Raw genomic sequence first — 25,333 nt, forward strand, 5'->3', positions numbered from 1 at the left:
ACCACTGTTGAGTGGTGAAATTTTTACTTATTTTGTGTAAAGAAAAAAAAAAAAGAACATAAAGTTAAATGCAACAACATCAAGTCACATTGAAGCAGATCTTAAAGATGGAAAAACTTAGGCTAGGAGGGAGTGATGCCTAACAGAGCAGGGAACTAAGTCAGGCTTCATGGGTTTGTATTCCTGATGGTGGCAATCATTCACCGGTGGAGCTTTCACAAATTATTTAACCTCTGACTTAGTTCACCCATGCATATAAAAATACTACTATCTTACCTCACAAGCTACAGGCTATAATAGTACTATTTTACCTTACACTAGTGCATATGCTTTCAGATCCAACGATGAAAGGTGCTACAGAAACGTAAAGCACTATTCCCAGCTCCCACATTAGAGATGTGCCCAGATACAAAGTTCAGATCTCTGTTGCAAATTACCAAAAAGTTAAAGAGTGGTCAGAGTCTTTGGTTTGGGCTCATCTCTAAAGGTACTTGCTAATGAAGACAGTGCTTTGATAAAAGTATATGAAATTCAGTAAGATGGAAATTATTTTCAGACTTTACTGTTTTAGGCCCTGATCCTGCAATTGGATTAGATAGACTGGACTCCTGCATCCATATGGCTCTGTCTGCAGGGTCAGAGTCTTACTTTTTAATTGTAGATGGATAGGAGGAAAATGCAAAAAGAACAATAATGAAAGAGTCAGCAAACACTTCCTCTACCCCTACAGGATTTGTTCTTTTCTTACCAGCATGTAAACTCTTGTGCACATTCTTCAGCATCCTGTGGTGTTAACAGTTTATTGCTCACTTACCTGGAACTGCACTTATTATGTATGAGCACAGCACTGAGCTCTTTATGTCTAAATGGACGTGCAAACACAGCTAAGTCAATTAAAATAAATTCTCTTATGGCTCCCTCAACAGCAGGTAGGAATGTTTTCATTCAGCAGGCAGGAATGGTTTAATTATTCTGGTTGGGTTACATCATTTAGCTCCTTCTCACTGCATCAACTCTTAGGATTTACAACAGTTTAGTCATATTAAGTTGTCAAATGTTTACAAGCCTTTGATTCTTGCAGTGATTATTTTGCATTACTGGTTGAGTCAACGTTCTGATTTTAAGTTATTATTTCCAGGAAGTCGTAAGTAAAATTTCATAGCAACAAGTGTGCTGTTCCGGCATGAAAAGTATATGAGGCTGTTTTAAACTTAAATTTAATTGGGCATTAGTTGATAATGCATCTAAATGCTTCGGAACAGAGTGAAAGTATTTCTACGGTGTGTTAGGGTCTCTCTCGCTTTAGGCTGTAAGCTCCTAGGGGCAGGGACCATATCTTTCTCTGTATGGCATGGAAAGACACACTCCCACGTGCATATTTTAAAATTGGTTTAGAAAAGTGATGACTTTTCCAACTTTAAAAATATTTTGAAATATATTTTTAGCTTAGGCACTTTGATTCTGATCCAAAGTCCAATGAAATCATTGGAAAAACTCCCACTGACTTCAATGGTCTTTTTAGCAGGCCCTACTACAGCCAGATATATATAACTAGATATAATACATACATACATATAGCAAACAATTCACAGCAGGGTGAGCTCACTCTCCAACCTCCCCTGCCCCCACCAGGGCCTCATTTCTATGGAAAATTTTTTGGAAGGGTGGGCGCCTTAGTTTCAGATTTTGCCCAAAACCACTGTGGAGCCTGGCTACCACTTCGAAACTGAATTCATAAGTTGCATAGACAGATTTCCAAATTGTCACACTTTGCCAGGGACATGACCAGACATGGGTAGTCAGGCCTAATAGTCGGAGACGGGATGGCAAGGCCTGGAAATTAGAGCAGAGCAGATCTTGAGTCAAGAATCAGGACCACAGGACACCTAGGGGTTGTAGTCAACGTCAGAGCTGACGGCCAGAGCCAGGGATTAGAAGCCAAAATGTCAGAGCCAATGGGTGAGCCGGAGATGGGGTTAGGAAGTGGAATCAAGGATGGAGAAGGGCAGGGGCTGAAGCAGGCACAACAGCAAGCTGGGCAGGAGCAGGTGAGCAGCCAGTGAGCTCTGGCTGCTGCTGGGTCAAGTAGCAGCTTAGCTCCATCCTTCCACCACGCAGGAAGTGCAGTGAGGCAGCCTCTGCCAGGATCAGCTGTGCCCAGGATGTTGGTAGGAGGCTGCCCTGCTGCAGCTGGCTCCCTGCTGCACCATTGCACTTAGGCAAATAATTGTTTCTTTAATATACAGTATAGAGGTTTGACAGCTCTGTCATAAGCTTAAACGTGAAATGCAGATATTTTGGTTTGCAAAATAAGCTAGATGTAGGGTTCTGCACTGAATGTCCCAAATAGCTAAACACTAAGCTAAACACTAAGGCTATCTATTGTTTCTTCCCAGTCCCTGAAAACATTTCTAATTTGTTACCACTGATGTGAATCCCAACATGCACCATTCTTTGACATTACAGCTGTCTCTCTGTAGCATGAAGCCAGTTATTGTAGAAGGAAGGGAAGTCATTTAAGTGGCCCATTTGCTTTGGCATTGGTGAGTTCAGAAGTAACAAACAGGTTTACAAAAGTGTATCATAAAATAAGACGCAAGACTCACCCAATACTAGGTTGGCTCCAGTAGCTGCTTTCACAGCATAGTGCATGCTGGGTTGCCACAGGGAAGTACAGGTTAGTCAGTCACCACTTAGAGGATCAATCAGTATACATGCATATAATGTATAAATGTGCTCTCTGAGTACAAAAATTAAGATGTCCCAGCATCATTCTGGTCAGTACCTAAGCATGTGCTTAACTTCAGGCATAGCTCCTGTGGTTCTCTGAACTGAGGTCTCAGGTAAGACCATCTTCTCTGCTCCTCAATGAAATTATTACACGGGTCTTCTTGAGATGGAGGAAAACTGTGAAACAAAAATTATAATCACAGTTGTTCCTCTGCTTCTTGCTGGGCGAGTTCTGTGCTGCAGAACTCTACAGTTGGCTCAACTCCGAAATACTTGGAGGTCACCTTTATGCACATTAAAGCAGAAGAGGCAAAAGCAGCCATGCACCTGTGATTGAATTCCCAGAAGGCTAAGTGGTCCCAATTTTCTAAAGGTTAAAAATAAATCAATCACATTTTTAAACAGTGTAAAAAAATTCCTGAAAAATCTTTGCACTCATTTCATAAGTTTCATTGCATATTTGTATATCAAAGCCTGAACTTTAAGCCTTCACTGATGTTGGTACAAATAGAGTAATTTAGCTTAATTGCATTTATAATTTGTTGTCATCTTAGTGGCTTACAGACATATCAATTATAATTACAAGCATTCATTTGACACCCACCACTATGGCATGTGAGCACATTAAAAGGCTTGAGTCATTTAAGATTTTAGTAAGGGAGATCAGACACCATACACCCACCTCCCCTCCCTTGCCTGCAGCTTATTAAGAAAACCAGGTTTTCATCAGTCTGGAAAGCCTAGCCAAAGAGATGCATCTTGCAGCTCCTTCTAGAAGTGATCAAGTTATTGCTTAACTGTATTTTTGCATGGAGTGAAGTGCAGAGACAGGATGCCATTAATGAGAAAGCTCATCCAACAGTACCCACAATAGTTACTCTTGGGACATACATTTCTAGCACTTTTCAACGTTGATCATATGCAGGTTGGAGATAGTGAGACAGTCCTTGAGAGCCTGAGCTAGACCATTCATGGTGGATATATCAACCAGCACGCTGAACTTCATCTGGCGGTCAATTGGTAACCAGAGAGGTGAACAGAGCATTACTTTGCCCATTCCACTCAACACAAGCAGCATTTTTTTTTTTATTTGAATCCCATACTTCAGCTTGGGTGAAATTCTGTGCTGCACAGGACCCGGCTTCCTCCAGACCCTGGGGGCTCTCAAACCCCCCGCTCTGCCCCAGGCCCCGCCCCCACTCAACCTCTTCCCCCAAGACCCTACCTCCACCCCACCTCTTCCTGCTCCTGCCCCGCCTCTTCCCACCCCCTTCCACTCTCTCCCTCGAGCGCCCCGTTCCCACTCCTCCCCCTTCCCCCCGTGCCTCCTGCATGCCACAGAACAGCTGCTTGCAGCAGGTGGGAAGGGGAGGAGTTGATCAGCGGGGCCGCCAGCAGACAGGAGGCACTGGGGGTGAGGGGAAAGCTGGCTGCCAGCGGGTGCTAAGCACCCACTATTTTTTTTCTGGGGGGGCTACAGCCCATATTGTGGTGCAGCACAGATTTTGTAGCTCAGGGGCTGTGGGGCTAAGGTTTATTAATCTCCATACCCTCCAGATTCTGGGTTGCTTTGTAGCCCCTGGTGTAAAAGAGGGTAAATGGGACGACCTGGGTAATTACAGGCCTTTCAGTCTGACATCAGTCCCAGACAAGGTAATGGAGCAGCTGATTTGGGACTCCAAGAATTAAAGGAGGGTAATATAATTAGACTCATAGACTTTAAGGTCAGAAGGGACCATTAGGATCATCTAGTCTGACCTCCTGCACAACACAGGCCACAGAATCTCACCCACCCACTCCTGTAACAAACCCTTGATCTATGTCTGAGCTACTGAAGTCCTCAAATAGTGGTTTAAAGTCCTCAAGGTGCAGAGAATCCTCCAGCAAGTGACCCGTGCCCCACATTGCAGAGGAAGGCAAAAAACCTCCAGGGCCTCTGCCAATCTGCCCTGGAGGAAAATTCCTTCCTGACCCCAAATATGGCGATCAGTTAAACCCTGAGCATGTGGGCAAGACTCACCAGCCAGACACCCAGGAAAGAATTCTCTGTGGTAACTCAGATCCCATCCCATCTAACAGACCATTGGGCATATTTACCTGCTAATAATCAAAGATCAATTAATTGCCAAAATTAGGCTATCCCATCATACCATCCCCTCCATAAACTTATCAAGCTTAGTCTTGAAGCCAGATATGTCTTTTGCCCCCACTACTCCCCTGGGAAGGCTGTTCCAGGACTTCACTCCTCTGATGATTAGAAACCTTCGTCTAATTTCAAGTCTAAACTTCCTAATGTCCAGTTTATTGCCAGTCACCATGAGTTTATGGAAAATAACTTGTTAAAACTAACTTGATACCCTTTTTTGATGAGATTACAAGTTTGGTTGGTAAAGGTAATAGCACTGACATAATATACTTAGACTTCTGTAGGGCATTTGACTTGGTACTGCATGATAATTTTGATTAAAAACCCAGAAGTTAATAAATTAACATGGCACACATGATTGAAAGCTGGCTAACTACTATGTCTCAAAATATAATTGTAAACTGTGAATCCTCATTTAGGAATAAAAAAAAAATATTTAGGCCATAGTTTGCCCATCCTGTAAGTATCATGGGATGCTATGACTCTGACAAAAGATTTGGAGGTTGTGGTGGATACTCAGCTGAACATGAGTTCCCAGTGTGATGCTGTGGCCAAACAGGTGAATGCAATTCTTTACTCCCATTTGATATTCTTGTTCATGCATCGAGAGGTTATTTTACCTCTGTATTTGGCACTTGTGCAACCGCTGCTGGAATCCTGTGTCCACAATTCAAGAAGGATGTTGATAAATGATAAGGTTCAGAGAAGAGCCATGAGAATAGTTAAGGGATTAGAAAACCTGCCTGATAGTGATAAGCTAAATAGATGGAGCTCCTTGAATCTAACAAACAGAAGGTTAAGGGGTGATTTGATCACAACCTACAGGAAGAACATATATTTGATAATGGGCTCGTCAATCTAGCAGAAAAAGGTTAACACAATCCAAGGGCTGGAAATTGAAGTTAGACAAATTCAGACTGGAATTAAGGCATGAATTTTTACCAGTGAGGGTAACTAACCACTGACCAGGAGTTGTGGTAGATTCTCCATCACTGACCATTTTAAAAATCAAGATGGGATATTTTTCTAAAAGCTCTGCTCTAGGAATGATTGTGGGGAAGTTCTATGGCCTGTGCTATACAGGAGGTCAGACTAGATGATCACAGAATATCAGGGTTCGAAGGGACCTCAGGAGGTCATCTAGTCCAACCCCCTGCTCAAAGCAGGACCCGTCCCCATTCTGGTCCCTTCTGGCCTTGGAATCTATGTAGTTCAGACAATCCTGGGGCTCTGTGTAAATTACAGTAGCATCCCTGTTGCTCAGGACTGTAGTGCTTCCTGAAGTCTCCACAGTGTTACATGCTGTAGCCTGGCCCTAGACACACCCCTAGGCCTGCCCACACCATGCCTATGCCAGAGCTTGCAAGGGGCTCCTCAGAAGGCAATCTTATGGCTGTCTTCCTCAGTTACTGTGCAGTAGAATCTTCCCCCTGCCAGAATCTGGTCTTTTAGGGCCTCTTTACACCACTCCAGCCCTTTCACCAAGTGTACAGGGACCAGGATCATATCACCCCTTATATTTTCAATGATTTACTTTGTGTCAGGAGGAAAAACAGGAAGACCCGACTAGTCAGCCGGGCCCAAGACAAAACGCCTGGGAGGTTTTCACATATAGCCAAAGCAAAGTCCGATACAGTAGCCAAGCTCAGATGTTACAAAAATGGGTGAGATTGAGACTTAAACCCAGATTCAAAAGGTGCGTAAGCATGTGCTTAACTAAGTACGAGCAGTCTCATTCAGTAAAAGGCAGAAACAAAATAATCAGGTCACCTCGGATATGCAGGAAATAATCACTGCTGTACACAGTCTTCAAATACACAGAGCATAACGTCCAGAGGAATTTATATCACAATATTTCACCCCATGGATAGTTAGGAGGGAAAATACTTCCTGTAGAAAAAAATCCCAAGGTATTTAAAATATTTTACCTTACTAGCTTGTACACACACATGGTGTACAAGCTGAATTTGAAAACACACAATCCAAAATAAAAAGCTAATCAAATTGTCTTTTGCTTCCATATTTCCAGGCCTGCTTTATGAAATGTGAAGTCTGACATTTGACACTTGCCAGTGCTGGACATTGGCAGCCATGCTGGAGTCATTCCAGAGGCTTACTGAATTTTTTCCAATATATGAGCCCAACCCTGGGAACATAGAACTTTTGGGCTCCCAAAGGGTCAGAAAAGAATGATGCTGGCAAATATTGCTGTTAGGTGGTTTGCTTTGTTTTTTTAAGATACCTGAATGTAGAATACAAAAAGTTAGCATGAGAATAAAAATCCCCAAAACAAAGCAGCTAGTATGAGAAACCAGGGGTGAAAAGTCAAACAAAATGCTGGAATAAAATTCACATGAACAAAACCTTAGATCAGTTCTGCACAACGTTTAGTGAACAATGAAAGAGGAAATACTACTTTCGTTAAAACCCCTTTTTCTAGATTCTTTCACTTGTGCCTGAAGACCATTAGTAGCCCCACACCACCACCCTAAATACACTTGCCCATCTCTCACTTTGGGCCAGATCCATGTCCCATTGAAATCAGTACAAATAGGTACTTATGGACTTCAAAGGTAGCAGGATTGAGCTCTTTCAGTGGATTATTTTTCCATAGGTACAAAAACATGTTTTTGTTTATTCATAGTTGGGGAACCCCAACTCTTTTACACTGTTGAAAAACAATCTCTACTTTTGGAGTGTGTGTGTGTGTGTGTGTATATATATATATATATATATATATACACACATACACACACACACACACACACACACACACATACACACACACACAATTCCTTATTTGTATTCACACTTGTGATTTTAATTAGCACTTGTCTATTGGCATCTCACTGCTTCAGTGTTTGAGCTGCAAACACTGCAGGAGAGTATTTAATTACAAATGAAAAAACTTTTCAGTCAAGTTGCAAACAACCTCACAAGTTCCAATTTTTTTAAACCAAATTTTGAATCTAAAATTCACCTAAATATACTTTTAGAAATGAAAGTAGATATTCTGAAACTAGTTTCTCTCTCTTTATCATTAGGCAAAGTTTTTGTTTACAAAAAAACAAACAAAAAAAACAAATATGAGCAGTACGTTTTTAATTAAAATTTTAAACATCTAACTCTGAATTTCTCAGAAAAATTCAGCCTATACTTATGGCCTTGAAAAACAAAGGTCTCAGTATGCAAAAAAACAGCTGTGAAAGAGTTCAAGGTTATTTAATTACCTGAATACATGTTAAGTCTCTAAATAAGCGAGTGGCACAGAAGCACACTTTAAAACACTGAAAAGTAGGATGGAAGTTTGCAGGCACATTTTAACCTTTTCATTTCAGATTCCTGAAGTTTTTAACACCTCTGGAACATATGTTCAATATGTGATGCAGGGGAGGTACTTCAGGAGCAAAACTAGTGCTTTCTGATCTCTTATAAGATAATGTTTATTTTAAAGTGACAAATTATATTACATTTGGGAACACTCTGGGTCCACTTAGTGTTACTCCCCTCACTTTGTGGGGTGAGATGGAAAGAGGACACAGGGAGCTCTTTTCTGTTTTAGCACTCAGGGATTTGTCGCAAGTTTGGCCACAGGGTAGGTGAACAGAAAGGAAAGAGGCAACCAGTGCCTCCAGATGGAATGTGACTTGGGGAAAGCCACAACCCAGCTTCTCTACATGCCTGCAGGATTGGACGAGGGTTACACCTGTTATACAGGGGAAACCTGCTGCCTAGCACTGCTGCCAGAGCACTGCCCCTCCTCAGTACCTTCTCTGATCCTAACAGGCATAAATCAATCCTCTGTGTAGGTGAGAAAAAGAAGCAGAGACGTTTTGCTGAAGTTGATAACGCTTGTGGCACAGAGTCTGTGAAGAGTAATCTCTAACATTGAGTATGCATTCGTGAGTAAACTCAGCAGGTTCAGATTTGTGGTTTGGAGACAATAGACATTATTAATCTCTTATTAATCTCTGAATGTGAAAACCTATTAGCTCTCTCTCTCTCTAGAATAAAGAAAATCCAGCTAACGTTATAACAAAGCTTCAGTAATTTTTCCAGGCACAGCTATTTGTAAAGTTTTACTTCATTTCTGTCACTTCACTGCTAAATGCTTAACTAGAACCATATAATTGCCTACCTTTAAAACCAATTGAAACAGATAAATTAAACAGCTGGAATATTAGACTAAGAACCATGCTGATGTCAGACATTTCTAACGTCTTTTGATTCATTACCAGTTACCAATGTTTGGCTTTGGTTCTCTGGAGCTGTATTCAAAATTGGAATTTTGTAGAAATTATGAACAAAATTGTGTTTGTCATTGAGAAGTTAACATGCACTCAAAAATTATCCTCAGGATTGTATGCATTTCTCATGTTATGATGTGCATGGAGTAGTGTGCAGATTTATCCCTATCAATCACAATGAGGATGTACGTACAGAAATAGATTAAACTTTCAGGATAGTTCCAATTTAAGAAGGGTCTTTTTAAAAAAATGTATTTTGGCTTATACGGATTAAGAATTAAGTTGATGCTGCAGGATGGATCTCTACACTGTTTATTCACCTATCATGTGATAGGACCAGGATTTAGCATTGTAAGAAAAACAAATTGGGCATTTTCACCACCCACCCACTCTCAACATCAACCTGTTGTGCAGTATTACAGTCTTGAGGCATTAAGAGTCTACCTGTCCTGCAGGGGGACCACTGAGTTCCTTCCAAGAAACACTCTTCATGAAGGATAGGTTGAATTTTAAGGATACAAAACTGTATACATCAGAGCATTCTTGTATTTTGCATTCTTTGGGTTCTCTTTCTCACAGTGAAGCCCTTATCAGGTGAGTAAGCAGAAATGAGTCCTACCACCCGACAACCTGTCACAGTAAATTATTAGTAATTTGGTAGAGTGGGTATTTTTGGTCATCTTTATGACTGGCCTTTTGTGAGATGGTCTTATTTATCATCTTGAGTTTTGTACATGTATTAGTTTGGGGGGGGGGGGTTTCTGCATTTTGTATGGTAAGCTACTCCCCCTTTTATGACTAGTTTCATAGTATGGGGACAAGAAAACTTAATAGTTGTATGTACTCTTATGGTGTTCTATACTTAGCTAGTGTTTGAGGACAGCTTTTTTTTGTTCACTCTAAGTATTTTAAGTAAAGGTTTGATGTCAAAAATGTGGATCGGTTGTTATATCACCTGAACCAATGTGTCCAGCTCCACTTATAGTGCTTTTGGGAGGACTTAGGGCTTGTCTTCACTACCAGGCTAAGTTAAGCTACTCTAGCTATGTAAAGAATATAGCTGGAGTCAACGTAGTTTAGGTCGACTTACCCCATTGTCTTCACTGTGCTGAGTCAATGGGAGACTGTCTCCAGTTGACTTACTCCACCTCTCCAAGAAGAGTAAGGTATCAGGATCGACCAGAGAGTGCTCTGATGTTGATTTAGTGGGTCTTCACTAGACCCGCTAAATCGACACCCACTGCATCGATTGCAGCAGTGTCGATCTCCCTGTTAGTGAAGGCAAGCCCTTAGTGGTCACGTGCAAAGGAGCAAAGAGTCATGTTATTTGTATGTATGCTGCTCACCAATGGAGGAAACACTGAAGTCTAGTTTATGGCTATTGTAGGAATTTTATATTTTTTCTGCATGGTTTTGGCCTCTTCCCCTACCAGTTCCCCTTTAGAATCACAAATAATTAAAAAAGCATTTGCATTATCAGTGTTTTTGTGCACCATTACGGTGATGAACTATAATGGATATGCTAGCCATAGCTAAGGCTGTGTACACAGTAAGGATTCATAGTGGAGATTAACTCATGTTACCACAGATGTAGGAGTGGACCAGTGTATTGCTTTTACAACTGGACAGATGCTGATGAAATGTCTGGCTATTGAGCCTATTTTGTTATAAGTATGTCTCCCATAGTTCCTTTAGCTGTGGTCCCATGTGCTTGAATAAATAGATGTCACCCTTCATACCATTAAAGTCAATCCAGGGAAATTTCCACAAGTGTTTTCCATTCCTCACTGAAGCCTTCCCATTTCCAAGTAGCAATCACCACCTTTGTTACCATTGGTCAAAAGATGCATTAGAAGAGTCTCCTTCTAATGTAAATTATAGAAGAATCTTCTTTTCTTCTTTTTATTGCTTTTGGATGTAAAGCAATACACCTTAGATGGACATGGGGACCAAAACAGAGGCATAAGAGATTCAAGCATTGGTGGAAAGAGGTCAAAACAGTAATTCTCTCTCCATTATGGGTGTAAAGGAATCTGTAGCTTTAATTATACGAATGCAAAGCGGAGTCTCACTGAGGCAAACTCTACTGAAATCTGAAGGAGTGAATAGGAACTGCAGGATTTTGGGTCTGCAGATCTTGCAAGAGACCCTTCTCTGAAAGTTTACTTAACATTGTGCTTAAAATTCCAATTTGGGATGTCAGCAGAATAGTAATAGCTCAAGACTTCAAGAAGTAATATACAAATAGAGCAATTTAAACCTTTTTAATAGCAGTCAGATTTTCTAGAAATTAATCCTCTACTTTCATTAAAGAAGTGAAACACCAGAGCTCACACTAAAGCCAAAATACCAGAGCAATAATCTAACTGGCCATGTATAAACTTAAATTGTTGGAAAATAGAACCTTGGCTTTATACTAATCCTTTGATTACTTAAAGCAATCCCTTAAAACATATTGAAGTATAAAAACAACAAACTGGAGCAGTGACTAAGCCTAGATCCCACAGGTATTTAGGCACCTAATTCTTATTTAAATCAATGGGAGTTAAGCACCTAATACCTTTGAGGATCTGGACTATAGTGACCCTAAAGCTGACAAAGCACCAATGGAAGATTATTCTCCTACTATGGGGGAAATTCTGGGTTGTCCCCCAGCAGGGGAGCATATCAGGGCAGGGTCAGGAGGTTCCAGATGGTGGGGGGCGGGGAAACTGGCAAATTACATGCTCCATCAGTCACTGACCAGCACTGCTCTAGCTGATAGAAGTTAAAGCTGCCCTGTGGGTGCTCTAATTTGGGCCAAAAACTGGTTTTGCTGCTCACTGGCCTCATGATTGGAGAGGCCATAAAGCTGGCATGGAACTATCTTTGCCATTCCCTTCCTTCAGCTGCAACACTCATGTGTTCTGTCCAGCTGAGGAGTGTGCCCATATTCCCTTTCAAAGGTTATGCTTGGAGAAGTGGATTTTTAAAATTAAACTATATACAAAAAAATATATGTATACACACTGACTCACATTGAAATAGGAATTCTTTCAGTTCCCAATTTGTCAGACTAAGTAGTGTATGAAATCTTAACAATACAGCAACATTTTTTCTTCAAGAAGGCAACATAGGAACAGCTGCCAGACTGGATCAGACCCATGGTCCATTGAGTCCAGTATCCTGTCTGACAATGGCCAGCACCAGGTGTAAGAACCCTGTGGTAGGTGGGTGTGGGATAATCTGTCCTCCACATTAGACCTCATCCTGATCTCTCATTAATTATAGATTAAACTTCGTGCTTCAGCACTTAAGTCAATATCCCTTCCAAAATTTGTTCATGATAATTCTGGATATTCTTGATATCCAATATCCTTTTTGAATCTTGCTTAAGACCTAGCTTTAACAATTTGTGACAGTTCCACAATTTAATTACACATGGCTGAAAAAGTATTTCCATCAGTTTTGAATTTGCCATCTTTCAAAACCACTTTTGATTTCACTGACTGTCCCCTTCTTTTTCTGTTATTGGACCGGGAGAACGGAAGTTCCCAATCTGACTATCAATTCATTGTTTTTGTGTACTTTTATCATGTCCCTCTCATTCATCGTCTTTCTAAGGGCAGCAAGTCCAGTCTTTTCAATCTTTCTTCATAGGAAAGCTTTTTCAGGCCCTTGATCAAGCTTGTTACCCTTTTTTTTGAATCCCCTCTAGTTCTGCAATATCTTTGAGATGGGCTGACTAGTACTGCACAGCATTCCAAATGAGACCACACCACTGATTTACATAAAGGCATTATAGTATTTTTTTGTATTATTCACCATCCCATTCCTTACGGACTCCAGTATCTTGCTGTCTTTTTTGACTGCAGCTGCACATTGAGCAGAAGTCTTTATTGAGCTGTCTAGAGCAATGCCCAGGGCCTTTTCTTTAGCCGATACAGTTAATTTGGATCCCCATAAGGTGTACCAGTTTAATTTTTTTCCCGTTCAGTGTGTGTTACTTGGCATTTATTGACAGTTTCATTTGCCTTTGTACAAGCTAGATGCATGGGAAGTACAAGTCTCTCTGAACTTTCTCACAGTCCTAACTTTAATAACTTTGTATCATCTGCAAATTTTGCTACCACACTACTCGCGCTCCTTTCCAGATCATTAAACATGGGATATAATACAGACCCTTGAGACATCCCACTGTTAACCTGCTGCCACGATGAAAGTTGATCATTTAATCCTACTCTCTGCTTACAGTCTCCTAGGCAGTTTTTGACCCATGACAAAAACTTTGCCCCTCACCCCATGACTCCTTAGTTTTGTTGGACAGCCTTTTCTGAAGGACTTTTCCAGAGGCCTTCTGAAAAATCTAAATTAGTTACATCAACCAGTTCTCTTTTATCCACTACTCTGACATGGTCAAAGAAGTCTGAGATATTAGTGAGGCACAATTTTCCTTTGCAGAAACCATGCTGGTTAGAACCTATCATATCATGATCTTCCAGGTGTTTGTTATTCTATTTTTAGTTAGTTATTGTTTCAGTCAATTTGCCAGGTACAGGTATAAGGCTCTGGACTCACCACCTGTAGCACCCCCTTATATCAGGGTGTGATGCAGCAAGGGGTCCTCAGCCAGCAGAAGGTGCTGGGGATATCTGCCTTTCATCAGGTCATCTCCCCTGGCTAAATCACAAAGTCCAAACCCCTGACGGGATAATTAAATGGTACAAACAAAAAACCTAACAAATCCTAAGTAATAATTCTTCTTTGGCCCCTCTTGGGTCAAACTAATAACCACTTCTTCTCCAGCAGGATTCGCCACACTGCCTCCCTGCCCCAGGGACCCCAGCAATTTACCTCTGGTGTCACCCTGCTCCCACTTACAAGACCTATCCCAGGACTTCTCCCATGGAAACCTAACTTGCTCCCCTGTGGGTTTGTTCTACCCTCTGTAGGCCCTAACTCAGGGCTTCCCCAACAGGAGTCTAGTCTACTCTGCTCCCCATGGGTTTGTCCTACCAGCTCTCTCCTTCTTACTCCTTTCCCAGAAACCAGTTTCCACCTGTTGGATTTTCTGATCTGGAGGCCAACAGCAGCTCTCTTTCCAGAGCCTAATGAGAGGCACTCCCACACTGCCTCCCTTCCCAAGGGACCCTGCAAGCTCTCTCACTGTTAACTCCAAGTCCTCATTCAAGGCTTGGCCCAATAGAAGCCAGGGCCTGGCTCCACCTTCTATAGACCCCTTCCAGCCTACCACAGGGCTTCTCTAGAACTCCTTCTCTCTTCCCTTTCCTTCTAAGCAACTTTTCCTTTATACAGTTCTAGTAGCCACTTTCTAGCTCAGCTGCTTCATTACTAATTAGCTAAAGGGACACCCCCTGGAGCACCTGATTACTCCCAGGTGTAGCCCACAGGATCCTCATGGGCCAGTTATGCTCTGGCCCCATGACAGGATCACCGATATACAATTCCCCAGATCATCCAGAGAGCCTTTTTTAAAATATAGGTACAAAACTTGCTACCCTCCAATCCTCTTGAACAGTGGCTGATTTTTAATGAGCAATTGCATATTTTTGTGTGTACTTAAACTTCCCAGAACTCTTGGCTGTATATCCTCTGGGCCTGTTGACTTATTGGTTTTAAATTATCACTTTGCTCCAGCTCTACTTCTGACACCCCAGTCTCATCTTTATTACCCCAATTACCTTTATTAACATGGATTTTTTAAATTCATATGGATGATTCTGCCTCCCTATACATGCACACAACTTCCATGGAGCACAATCCTGAGCTGCACTGAACTCAGGGTTGGGACACATAAGGGAAGAGGGTACACGGAGCTCCCTTGAAACCATTTGTATTCCTCATCTAATCATGGGGCCAGCACACTGGCCCCGTTTTGCAGGTTGCTTAGGTAATATCCAACCCATCAGATACTGACACAGTGCATTGCACTCTACCTTTGCCTCCTCCACCTTCAGACAGCCCCAACAAAACCCTTGCACTGGGGATGCCAGGAAGGACTGGTGTGAAATTAACAAGGATTCCTTCATACTAAGGAAATCATAAGCTGCTTCTTTAAGGCAGCTTTACATCGCAAAGTGACCTTAGCAGAGCAAAGCATGTGGTCCTCTGATTTTTTTTTAAATAATCCCTCTAACAAATTATACTTTCCTGTAGATGCTAAGGAACAAATGGGTTCCAGTGTAAGTGCTCCCAGCTGAGCCACTTAAGAGGGCAGGGCAGCGCCTGGGGGCTATAAAGGGTCAGAGCAGACTGGGAGCTTAGTTGGCTTGGCTAGATTTGTTATCACTTCAATCTGCCCACACTAGCCCATGACACTGAAACCAGCCTTAGAAAATATGGATAGGGAAAGCACAGAGGAAGACAGGATGCAAACAAGGAAAAAGAAAAGGGTAGATTCTTTAGAGCCAGCAGAAGGAGCAGATAATGGGTAGGCAGGAATGGGACATGGGAAAAATTACCTAACAGTAAAATCCCTAGCAAAGGGCATAAAGATTGGGGATGTCAACCCCCAGATGATTGCAGAATCGTTCAGAAAAAAGTGCTGGAGATATAGAGCTTGTCTACATGTACAGCACTGCAGCTGTGCTGCTGTGGCGTTAAGACACTCCTATGCCAGCAGGAGAACTTCTCTCATCAGCGTAGGTACTCTTAAAGTTTATTAATATATGGGATGACTGCACTTATGTTCAAGTATTCACCTTTGAGGGCCTCTGTGATCTAATCAGCTAAACACTTGAGGCCTTATGCAGATGTGCAGTTGGGAGGGGAGGATAATGAACTGTAAATGATACTGCTGAGTCCAAAACCAAATCCCACTGCTTTGTTTATATGAGTGGCGCTGAACTTTTTCTAAGTTTCCTCATCCCTAATATAAAACTTACCAAAGTTATTAAGAACCATATTTTGGGTTTTTTTGGATAAACATTTTTATTTTATAAAGAGATTATCCACTAGAAAAAAGTATCAAATGATATCAAAATGTATAATATTTTCCATAATGTATCTGAATACTGTATAAAAAAATATAAGTTTGAAGATTAAAAATAGCTCTTAAATACTTTACATAATTTTAATATTCTCCAATAGATAAGAACACACAGTTTCACTGATTAGGAATGAAGATATTGCATTGTAGTGTTACAGCATAAAGTCCACACAATTAAGTACTCGAGCTTATAACTCTTCAGTGTATGTGACAAATTTACAATTACTGAAAAACTAGAGGTTCAGTGTGTTAAATTACTAAAATTATCATTCCAAATCTTCAGTTAGCGTCTTAAAAATCACTGATGTTGCTACTAAACTTATGCTGCTTGTAACTTAAACTTATTTCTGTAAAATGTTTAGCTGCATATATGCCAAACATTTTATTTACATTTCCTATTATCCCAAAGATTATCAGAACTAAACGAAAAGATAAGTACAAACCTCTGTAGCGAATACTTAACATTTTACTATAAAAACATTCCTATTAATTAAAAAACCACATAACTTAGTCCATATTTTTAACATCAAAAACTTTTTATTTAGAACAGCCACTATTTGTTCTAATCTGAGAGTAAGTATCAGAGTCAGACCAGGTAAATACACTGTGATACATTAAATATCATCCTCGTTATCAGCTGATATCTTTAATAGAAAAGGGAATTGCTTACTACTAAACTTGCAGCTTTTCTAGCAGTACCAAAATACTACCAAGACACTCATTTAATGGAAAAGTTTTCAATTTTAAGGGTGTTTTCAAAAGCATCTCACACTTATGAAAGAGGACACTTATTTGTTTCAATGATCACTTAAAACTCAGCCATTCAAATCATCACAGTCTAACATTCCTGGTACATATACCTATACTGTCCCTTAAAGGACACTGTCAACTTAAATTTGATGCAAAATTTAAATTTTGTAAAAGCAAGATTTTATAAAACCTAAAACTAAAAACTATTTCCACAACTTTTTAAAAATCCCAATGAAAATAGCTGTTTTTAAGCAAATACACGTTCTCATGTAGTGTTCTAGACTCAACATAATACACCAGGAATTTTAAATTGAAAGGGACTACATAAACAAATATGAAAATTACTTCATTGATTTTCATTTTTCAAATGGAAAGAAATGCAAAAAAACAAAGTAAGGGCACTGAGCCAGATTTTAAAAGGTATTTAGATGCCTAAAGATGTGGCTAGGCACCTATTCGGATTTTCAAAAGCACCTAGGTGTCTAACTCCCTTTGATTTCAGTAGGAGTCAGGGCTGTAGGCACCCATCTGCACTTTTAGGGGCCTAAATACCTTTAAAAATCAGGCCCATAGTGACAGGTTGGATTTTTAAAGATGTTTCACTTTTAAGAATGTAAAGTGTTACAGTAACATGAGTAAAGAAATTTGTGTTGGCAGCACAAGTTCTCTCAGTCACAAGGGTCTGTCTACACAGGGATAAAAAACCCACAGCAGGCATGGGTCAGCTGACTCAGGCTCATGGGATTCAGACTGTGGGGCTAAAAACTGCTGTGTAGATGTTTGGGCTTGGGGAGTTCTGGGACCCTGTGAGCCCAAGTCTGCCAGCTGACCCAGGTCAGCCATGGCTATCTTTTATCCCTCTGTAAATGTACCTTCAATTCCTCTTAAATAGGGGAATTCTTGGGTGGCGTAGAGTCACACAGCAGCTGTAGTATCCCCCTGTAGAGGCCCCCTGTAGTATCCTCACAAAGGGGACATTTCCAGGGCGCCTCTTCACTCTGACTATCCCCATCTGCCAGAATAGACCCTTGGAGCCATGGGCAGGTGGGCATAAATTAAAGATTTGTGGAAAAGACCCATGGCCAGTCCCAGATTCCAGAGGCTGTGAAGCTGAGTAAAGCCACACTCAATTCCTCCACCATGAGCTGCACCAAGCACCAGACATAGCTCAGAACCTTGGGCCATGAATTTTAAGCTGATGGTATCTCTTGAAGAAAAAAAATGTTAGTGTGCGTGAGCTATTAGCCCACAAGTAGGCAGATGGTTCAAAACTTAACTACATAGTAAACATCTTGGGGCAGATACCATGGCATAGTTCAAACAAATAAGTAGACAACACAGTGTTGGCAGGCACTCGGTAAATATAAATATCAAGAGTACCCAAAGTGAAAGCATATGCTGAATTAGTTATCTGCGTGCTCTTTTTCCAGCTACACAGGATGAGCAATTGTTTTTTCCACTGTGAAAAGAAACTTAATACCCACTTGGCCTCACTACGTGACTTTTTAAATAAGGAGAGATCAGGATGACAGAACCTGGGTCCTGATTCACCACAGCATTACTCTAATATTACACCAGCATAAGCTCCTTGATTTCAATGGAGTTACACCAGCATAACAATATGGTGAAATCAAGCCCCTGAAGTTTTCAGTTTTCTTCCAATTACCAAAATCATATACCAGTGGAGAGACTATGGTTTTATACTTGTGTAACTGGGAACAGAATGATGGCCAATGGTATTACGCCCTCACAAATGAGAAGAGAATTTAGCTACCTTGATTTATGTAAGATTGAGAAGCACTATCTTTTCCATATCAGCATCCCCACTCCCACCCCCATCCATCTAACCCTCCCACTGAACACTGTAGAAAAGGCCAGGATGGCTGCAATCCTCACCACTGATTTGAGACCCCCAAAGGAGTTGTGACACTCTTCACTCCCCCCCGCCCCGCCCCAACTACTAATGTCAGATATAAACCAAGAATGCAAAGCGGTATGAACAGGTACTTTAGTAAATGTTGCCAATTATTCTCCTCCCCACAAACCAACCCAGTAACCCTTTTTGCAATGCAGGGAAACCCTCTCTGTTCACCCTTGACAAAAAGCAGCAGTTTGAATAAAACTCCTCTGGATTATGCAACACTAAAAAAAAAAATCATCAAAGCAAATACTATCCGCTTGGCTGCTACTTAAGTCTTCTTGATGAGCAGACTGGACCTCGGGATGAAAAGGAGTTTCCTTGGTTCTCTTGCCCTTAGCTCCCAAGAGAAAGAAGGGAAGAAAGGGGCCTATGGGGTTCTTCTCCCTGGGATTCTGTGCACCTTCCACAAGAGTGGAGAGGTCCTGAGTGCAAAGGAGGACAGGAGGATGGAGAGGGCCATGGGGACAGATAGCATGGGAATGAAGAGGTGCTAGTGCAGGGATACCGGGCCCTGGAGATACAGGGTCCTGGAGAGGAGGGAAGAAGTCTGTGGGTGCAGGAAGGGGATAGAGAAGGAAGCCCCCAGGTGCAAGTGGATGGAGATTAAGGGGTGGGGAGAGATGGAGCAGTCTTTGGGTGCAGGAGGATGGGGCAGTCCCTGAGTGCAGAGAGAGGGGGTGGGAGATGAAGACAGAGCAGCCCATGGCGCAGAGGGGGATGGAGAAGCCCTGGGTGCAGAGGGGCCTGGGGGCGGGAGAGGCCCTGGCTGCAGAGGGGCGAGGAGGCGGTGGGCGCGGAGGGTGGCCCCTTACCGGTGGTGGAGAGCACGGTGCTGGCGAAGAAGAGCGCGGAGGTGAAGTCCCAGTTCCAGTTGCCCGAGGCGTTGCCCAGCACGGACACGCCGTAGTTGCTGGCCTCCAGCACCCGCCGCAGGAACTGCTCCAGCTGCTGCTCCGACAGGCACTCGTGCTCCTCCAGGAAGCGCCGCTTCAGCTTGCGCAGCTCCTGGCGCAGCAGGTCCTCGTAGGGCAGCTCCACCGAGGAGAAGACCACGGCGCCGAAGACCAGATAGAGCAGGTAGCCCAGCACCAGGAAGGCGAAGCACCAGGCGGAGCGGTGCCTCTCCACCAGCCGCACGCAGGAGCAGCCGGCCAGGGACTGCAGCATCTTCCCCCGCCGCCGCCGCCCTGCCGCTCCCGCCGCCGCAGACAGAGCTGGCCACGCGCCCCGTGGAAACGCGCGGCAGGGAGGGAGCCGCCTCGCTGAACCGCCGCCTGCGGGCCGGGCTGCCGGGCTCGCTCCGCAGCAGCCTCCAGGGCAGCGGCGAGGATCAGGCTCGCCCCGGGGGGGGAGGGGATGGGGATTAATGAACCCCCGGGGAAATGGACTTGCCAGCGGCCCGCCCCAGTCCTCGTCCGCCCTCCCAAAGCCACACGCCGGCCGGCCCCAGCCGCTTCTCCGGTTCCTGTTTCCTTTCTGTGACTTTCAGTCTAAAAAGCGCCGCTGATGTGGCACTCACGTGGTTTCCCGGCTCAGGTAACCAGCAATGGAGCAGCAGCAGCAGCCCTGCTCCGGGTGGATGCTATTTATTCCCGGGCGAGCTCGCACGCACGCACAGAGCCAAGCCTGCGACCGTCCTCCCGCGCCGCTCATGCCCCTGCCTTGCCCCCCGCTCCCCAGGTACACAGAGGGCCCGGCTGCTATCTTGGGTTTGGCTCCAGATAAGGAACAGCTTGCCCAGGCGCTGTGGATAAACCCTGCCCCACACGGAACTGATAGCAGGGACAGATGGAAAACGGGGGGTCATGCGAACAGAACAGGTGTGTGTGTGATCTGAAATGCTTCGCTTCCTCTGCTAGCCCAATGTGAAACGAGAAAGGGAAGTCTCCTCCGACCCCCGCCGGTTCCGGAAACAGCCTGCACAAGGGCTGGGGAGTTGGGGCATCTGTGTGCACACAGCCCATGAAAGGGCCAGGTCTGCCACAGCCTTGATGCTGAATTCCTGAGGTATATAACGTATAACATCAAAGTAAGCAAACATCAAATTGGGGTGAGATGCAGGTAACGTTGGGGTTCTAAAGAAGCAACATTCCTAGAAATGTATTATGTGTTCCCAGTAATCAATTGGCAGCAGTTCCGTTACACAGCAGAGTCAATCTAGTATCTTTCAGCAACACTAAATTGTCTTTAAATATATTTATTAGCTGTAAAACATTGATACATAATGAACAGTGCTACAGAAATCAGTAATGATGATTAATAATGAATGTTGTCTAAAAGAGTGCAATGCAAAACTGTTGAAGGGAGCATTTGGACCAAACATTTCTGGCTTCCATCTAAGAGTGTGTGCATTTAAAAGTCATTAAATACATAGAGCGGTCATAAAACCTCGCTGAGTAATGTCACACAACAGGAACACACACCTGGGGTCATTTCCTCCAACAGCTTAATCATTAATTCCCCCAAATACCGGATTCCTTATGTAATTAAAAACACCATTTAAATGAAACCAGTATTTATTAGACATTGGGGTTTCATCTTCATCAATTGCATTCAGTCTGACTGAGATACAGTACATTGTTTCCCAAAATAGAACAGCATAAAATAGATACTCTTCTGGTTATGGATGGGGGTGGACAAACGAGTTAGTTTAAATATAACAATCAACCTCCACCTTTTCCTAACTCCCAAAACAAATGTCCTTTCAAAGTTAGAAACTGTTTAGTTAAGAATGCACCACCTCTTCTGAGAGGGAATAGGAAACTCTGCTGTGACCAAACATCTACACAAACCTTCAATAGGATCCTACTGGACTCCCAGATACTTCCTCAGCTCTCCATTTCTGTGAATCAGTTACTCTCATACATCCCCATGCCTGCCTAGAGAGAGACTCAAGCCTCTTTGCTGCCCCAAAACTTCACAGCTCTTAACTCTGTGACCTTTCCTCCAAAGATCATCAGAAATATGGGACATGGGGATCAGTCACAGAGTACAACAGAGCTGGGCCTTTTCATTTAAGCATTCAAACTCTTGCTCTCAAACCAGACTTTCTGGCATTTTGAATTTTGGCCAACACTGTGTAAAATAGTGTTTTAATTCAAAGCCCCCAAGATATACATTTGTCTCAGAATCTGTACGGATCATTTAATGAAAGATTCCATAGCGATGTATACATATCAGGGAGCGGAGAGAAGGATACTGTGATACTGACTTGTTTGGGTTTAAATTCTCAAACATGCCATTATAGTATCATATTTTTGCATTCAGCTATATAACAAGTTTAATCTTAGAGTAAGATCTGACTCTCTGCCCATCTCACTTTGCTACTCAAGATCAATGTTACATAGGAATTGGCCAAGTGGATCAGATTAGTGAATCTAATCTACTATCTTGTCACTCAAAGCAACTATTAGTAGGTGCTTCAGAGGAAGGTGCAAAAAACCCTGCAATAGGTTGTTATGGGATAGCCTGTCTCCAGGAAATTTTTCCTCCTAATCCTATTAAAGTTACCTCATTAAACCACATCATCACCTGACCCTGCCGCTGGCTAAGTCCCTAATTTCCCTTGTGCTGGGAAGGATGCTGCCGCTATTATAGGGAAAAGAGGTCTTGGGACAGATACCAATGCTCCCCCATGGCACTGAGCCCAGTGCTGAGGCATGAATAAACTTGTCTGCAAGCTCACTGTTCTGTAGGGGAAGATCACACATTCTTCCAATTCTGCATCTTCCTATTTTCCTACCAATGGCAAGTGGTAGAGGACAAAACTGGAGGTCCTCCTGATTTCCCCCACAAAACTAAACGGGCAGCCACATTTCTCTGATCTTTATGCCTGGTCTGAATGCCAAACGTGGCAAGGAGTCACTGATCTTCTCTAACACTACCACTGAGCAGCGGTGGCAGCCTTTTCTTGTTGCCAGTCGAGAGGCTTCTCCAATGTGTAGTCCAGAAAGAATGGGGCACCGTCTTCTAGATTATCCTCTTCCAGTGTATTGAAAGAATTTAAGGCTCTCAGGCCAGATTTTTTAAAAGGTATGTAAGCACCCAGTGAGATTTTCAAAAGCACTAAGGCACTTAATACTATTGCCTTCAATGGGTGTTCGGCACCAAGATGATTTTGAAAATCCCACTAGGTGCCTAAATACCTTTACAAATCTGGCCCCTTATTTAATGAGGATGATCCTAGAAGAAAATATCCCTTTAAGCAGTGGCGTAGCCAGGATCTAAGAGCAGGGGGAGCAAACATAAAAAAGGCGCCCCCCCCTTGGCCCCTCCTCTGGCCACGCCCCCCTTGGCTCCTCCTCTGGCCGCTCAGTGCGCCCCTGCCCTTGGCTGGCTCCTCCGGCCGCACCGACCCCCCCCCCCCCCCCGCCCGCCCGCCGAGCTGTGCGGCCCCCCCCGCCGCCCCCCCCCCCCCGCTCCTCCGGCCGCTGGCTGTGCTGTGCACGCCGCCCTGCTGCAGGGAGCACGGCTTGGGGGGCCGGGGACGGCTCCCCCAGGTGGGGTAGCAGGGGGTTCCGCGACAGGCCGGGTCCAGCAGGGCTCGCTTGTAGAGGTGCCGGGGCTCGCCCCGAGCGGGGCTGTTCTCCTGTCCCCTCGGCAGGCTGGGAGGCCGGAGCCGAGCCCGCGGTCACGCTCCCTCCCACTGGCGCCCAGCACCATGGCCGCACGTCCCCCCCCAAACTTTGCCTCGGGCTGGGCACAGAGGCGCAGCTGGTTCCCAGCCCGCCGCCTGCGCCCTGAGTCCCACGGCCCCGCCGCGCCTGGGCAGGAGCTGGCGGCCACTCTCCGCTCCCCTTCCCATGCAGTGGCCAGCATGGATGGGCCCCTGAACCTCTCCACCACCCCGTGGGCTGCAGCGGCCAACCGGAGCGGCGGCGGCGGCCCCCCGGCGGCCCTGCCCGGCCGGGCCCTGCTGTCGGTGTTCGGCATGCTGCTGCTCGCCGCCGCCTTCCTGTGGAACAGGATGGTGCTGGCCACCATCCTGCGGGTGCGCGCCTTCCACCGCGTGCCCCATAACCTGGTTGCCTTTATGGCTGTTTAGTGCTGCCCCCCCGCCGCTCCTCCGGCCGCGGCCGCGCTGTTCAGACCGCCCTGCTGCGCCCCCCCGCTCTGCTGGCCGCGCTGTGGGCCGCCCTGTTGCGCCCCCCCGCCTCCTTCTCCCGCTCCCGGGGCGGCCGAGTGCCCCTCCCCTCTGTCCTCCTCCGCTCCACCCCCTCCCCCGCCGCAGGTGCGCTGAGCTGGGCCGTTCTCAGCGGGGCGGCCGGCAGCACTGAGTCTGAGCCCAGCCAAAACGGAGCCTTTCCCTCCCAAGGCTGCTGCCGAGGCGCCCAGCCTCCTCCCCCCTTGCCACTTAGACTCATAGACTCATAGACTTTAAGGTCAGAAGGGACCATTATGATCATCTAGTCTGACCTCCCGCATGATGCAGGCCACAAAAGCTGACCCACCCACTCCTGGAATAATTCTCTCCCTTGACTCAGCTGTTGAAGTCCCCAAATCATGATTTAAAGACTTCAAGTCGCAGAGAATCCTCCAGCAAGCGACCCCTGCCCCATGCTGCGGAGGAAGGCGAAAAACCTCCAGGGCCTCTGCCAATCTACCCTGGAGGAAAATTCCTTCCCGACCCCAAATATGGCGATCAGTAGAACCCCGAGCATGCGGGCAAGATTCTCCAGCCAGACCCGCATTGACCAATGATACTAATTACCTGCGATGGCACGTTATTGACCTATTGACTAAAATCACGTTATCCCATCAAACCATCCCCTCCATAAACTTATCAAGCTTAATCTTAAAGCCAGAGAGGTCTTTCGCCCCCACTGTTTCCCTCGGAAGGCTGTTCCAGAACTTCACCCCTCTGACGGTTAGAAACCGTCGTCTAATCTCAAGCCTAAACTTCCCGACGGCCAGTTTATATCCATCCACTTCTCCCCGCAGCCGCCGGCCCCCCTATTGCCGGGCAGCATGCACCCTGCCCAGCCCCGCGGCCGCGCATGCTCCCCCCAGCTCCCCACCGCTGCGCACCCTGGCCCGGCCTGAGCACTCCGGACCCGAACGGGCCCAGCAGTGCAGGCGCGCGCAGCCTGTCCCCGCTCTTTACCTGGCCCCCTGGCATGCTCCTCTGGATGCGCCCGCTGCCCCCCGCCCCATGGCTCCTCTGGCCGTGCTGCCCTTCAGAGAGGAGCAGGCCCCACCCGCTGGCGCCATATAAGGTAACCCCTAAGGCGCCGCTTTTGGAAAATGTGATTAGGGGAAGCAGCTGCTTCCCCTGCACCCCACTAGCTACGCTACTGCCTTTAAGTACCCCCACCTTCTATTAGGAGTAAGTAATAATATTGAAAAAACTTTTGAACTCTGTGCAACCTAGCAAATAAAATCCCCTGCCTGAACCCACATCTTGTGGGCAATCTTCATTCTGCTCTGTGAGAGCCACAGTATGACATCACAGCACAGTGCAGACTAGGGTATCACAGCACAATGGGAGCCAGATAGTCGTTACTTTTGGAGAACCTGAAATAAACAAATTAGGCTCAAGTTACAATGAGAAG

The 25,333-nt window shown here is 44.7% G+C and overlaps 1 protein-coding gene across 1 annotated transcript in view; it reads right to left on the reverse strand.

The window, feature by feature from the left end:
- Positions 1–20,131, reverse strand: part of KCNK1 (potassium two pore domain channel subfamily K member 1) — a 40,495-nt gene extending 20,364 nt beyond the window's left edge. Inside the window, exon 1 of the mRNA XM_026649844.2 lies at positions 19,595–20,131. Coding sequence (XP_026505629.1) covers positions 19,595–19,949 — 355 coding nt within the window. The 5' untranslated portion in view covers positions 19,950–20,131. The remainder of the gene's footprint in view (positions 1–19,594) is intronic.
- Positions 20,132–25,333: the final 5,202 nt, after the last annotated feature.

Source organism: Terrapene carolina, unplaced genomic scaffold (assembly GCF_002925995.2).
Source record: "Terrapene carolina triunguis isolate 2854851 unplaced genomic scaffold, T_m_triunguis-2.0 Scaffold85, whole genome shotgun sequence".
In the NCBI taxonomy this organism is placed as follows: domain Eukaryota; kingdom Metazoa; phylum Chordata; order Testudines; family Emydidae; genus Terrapene; species Terrapene triunguis.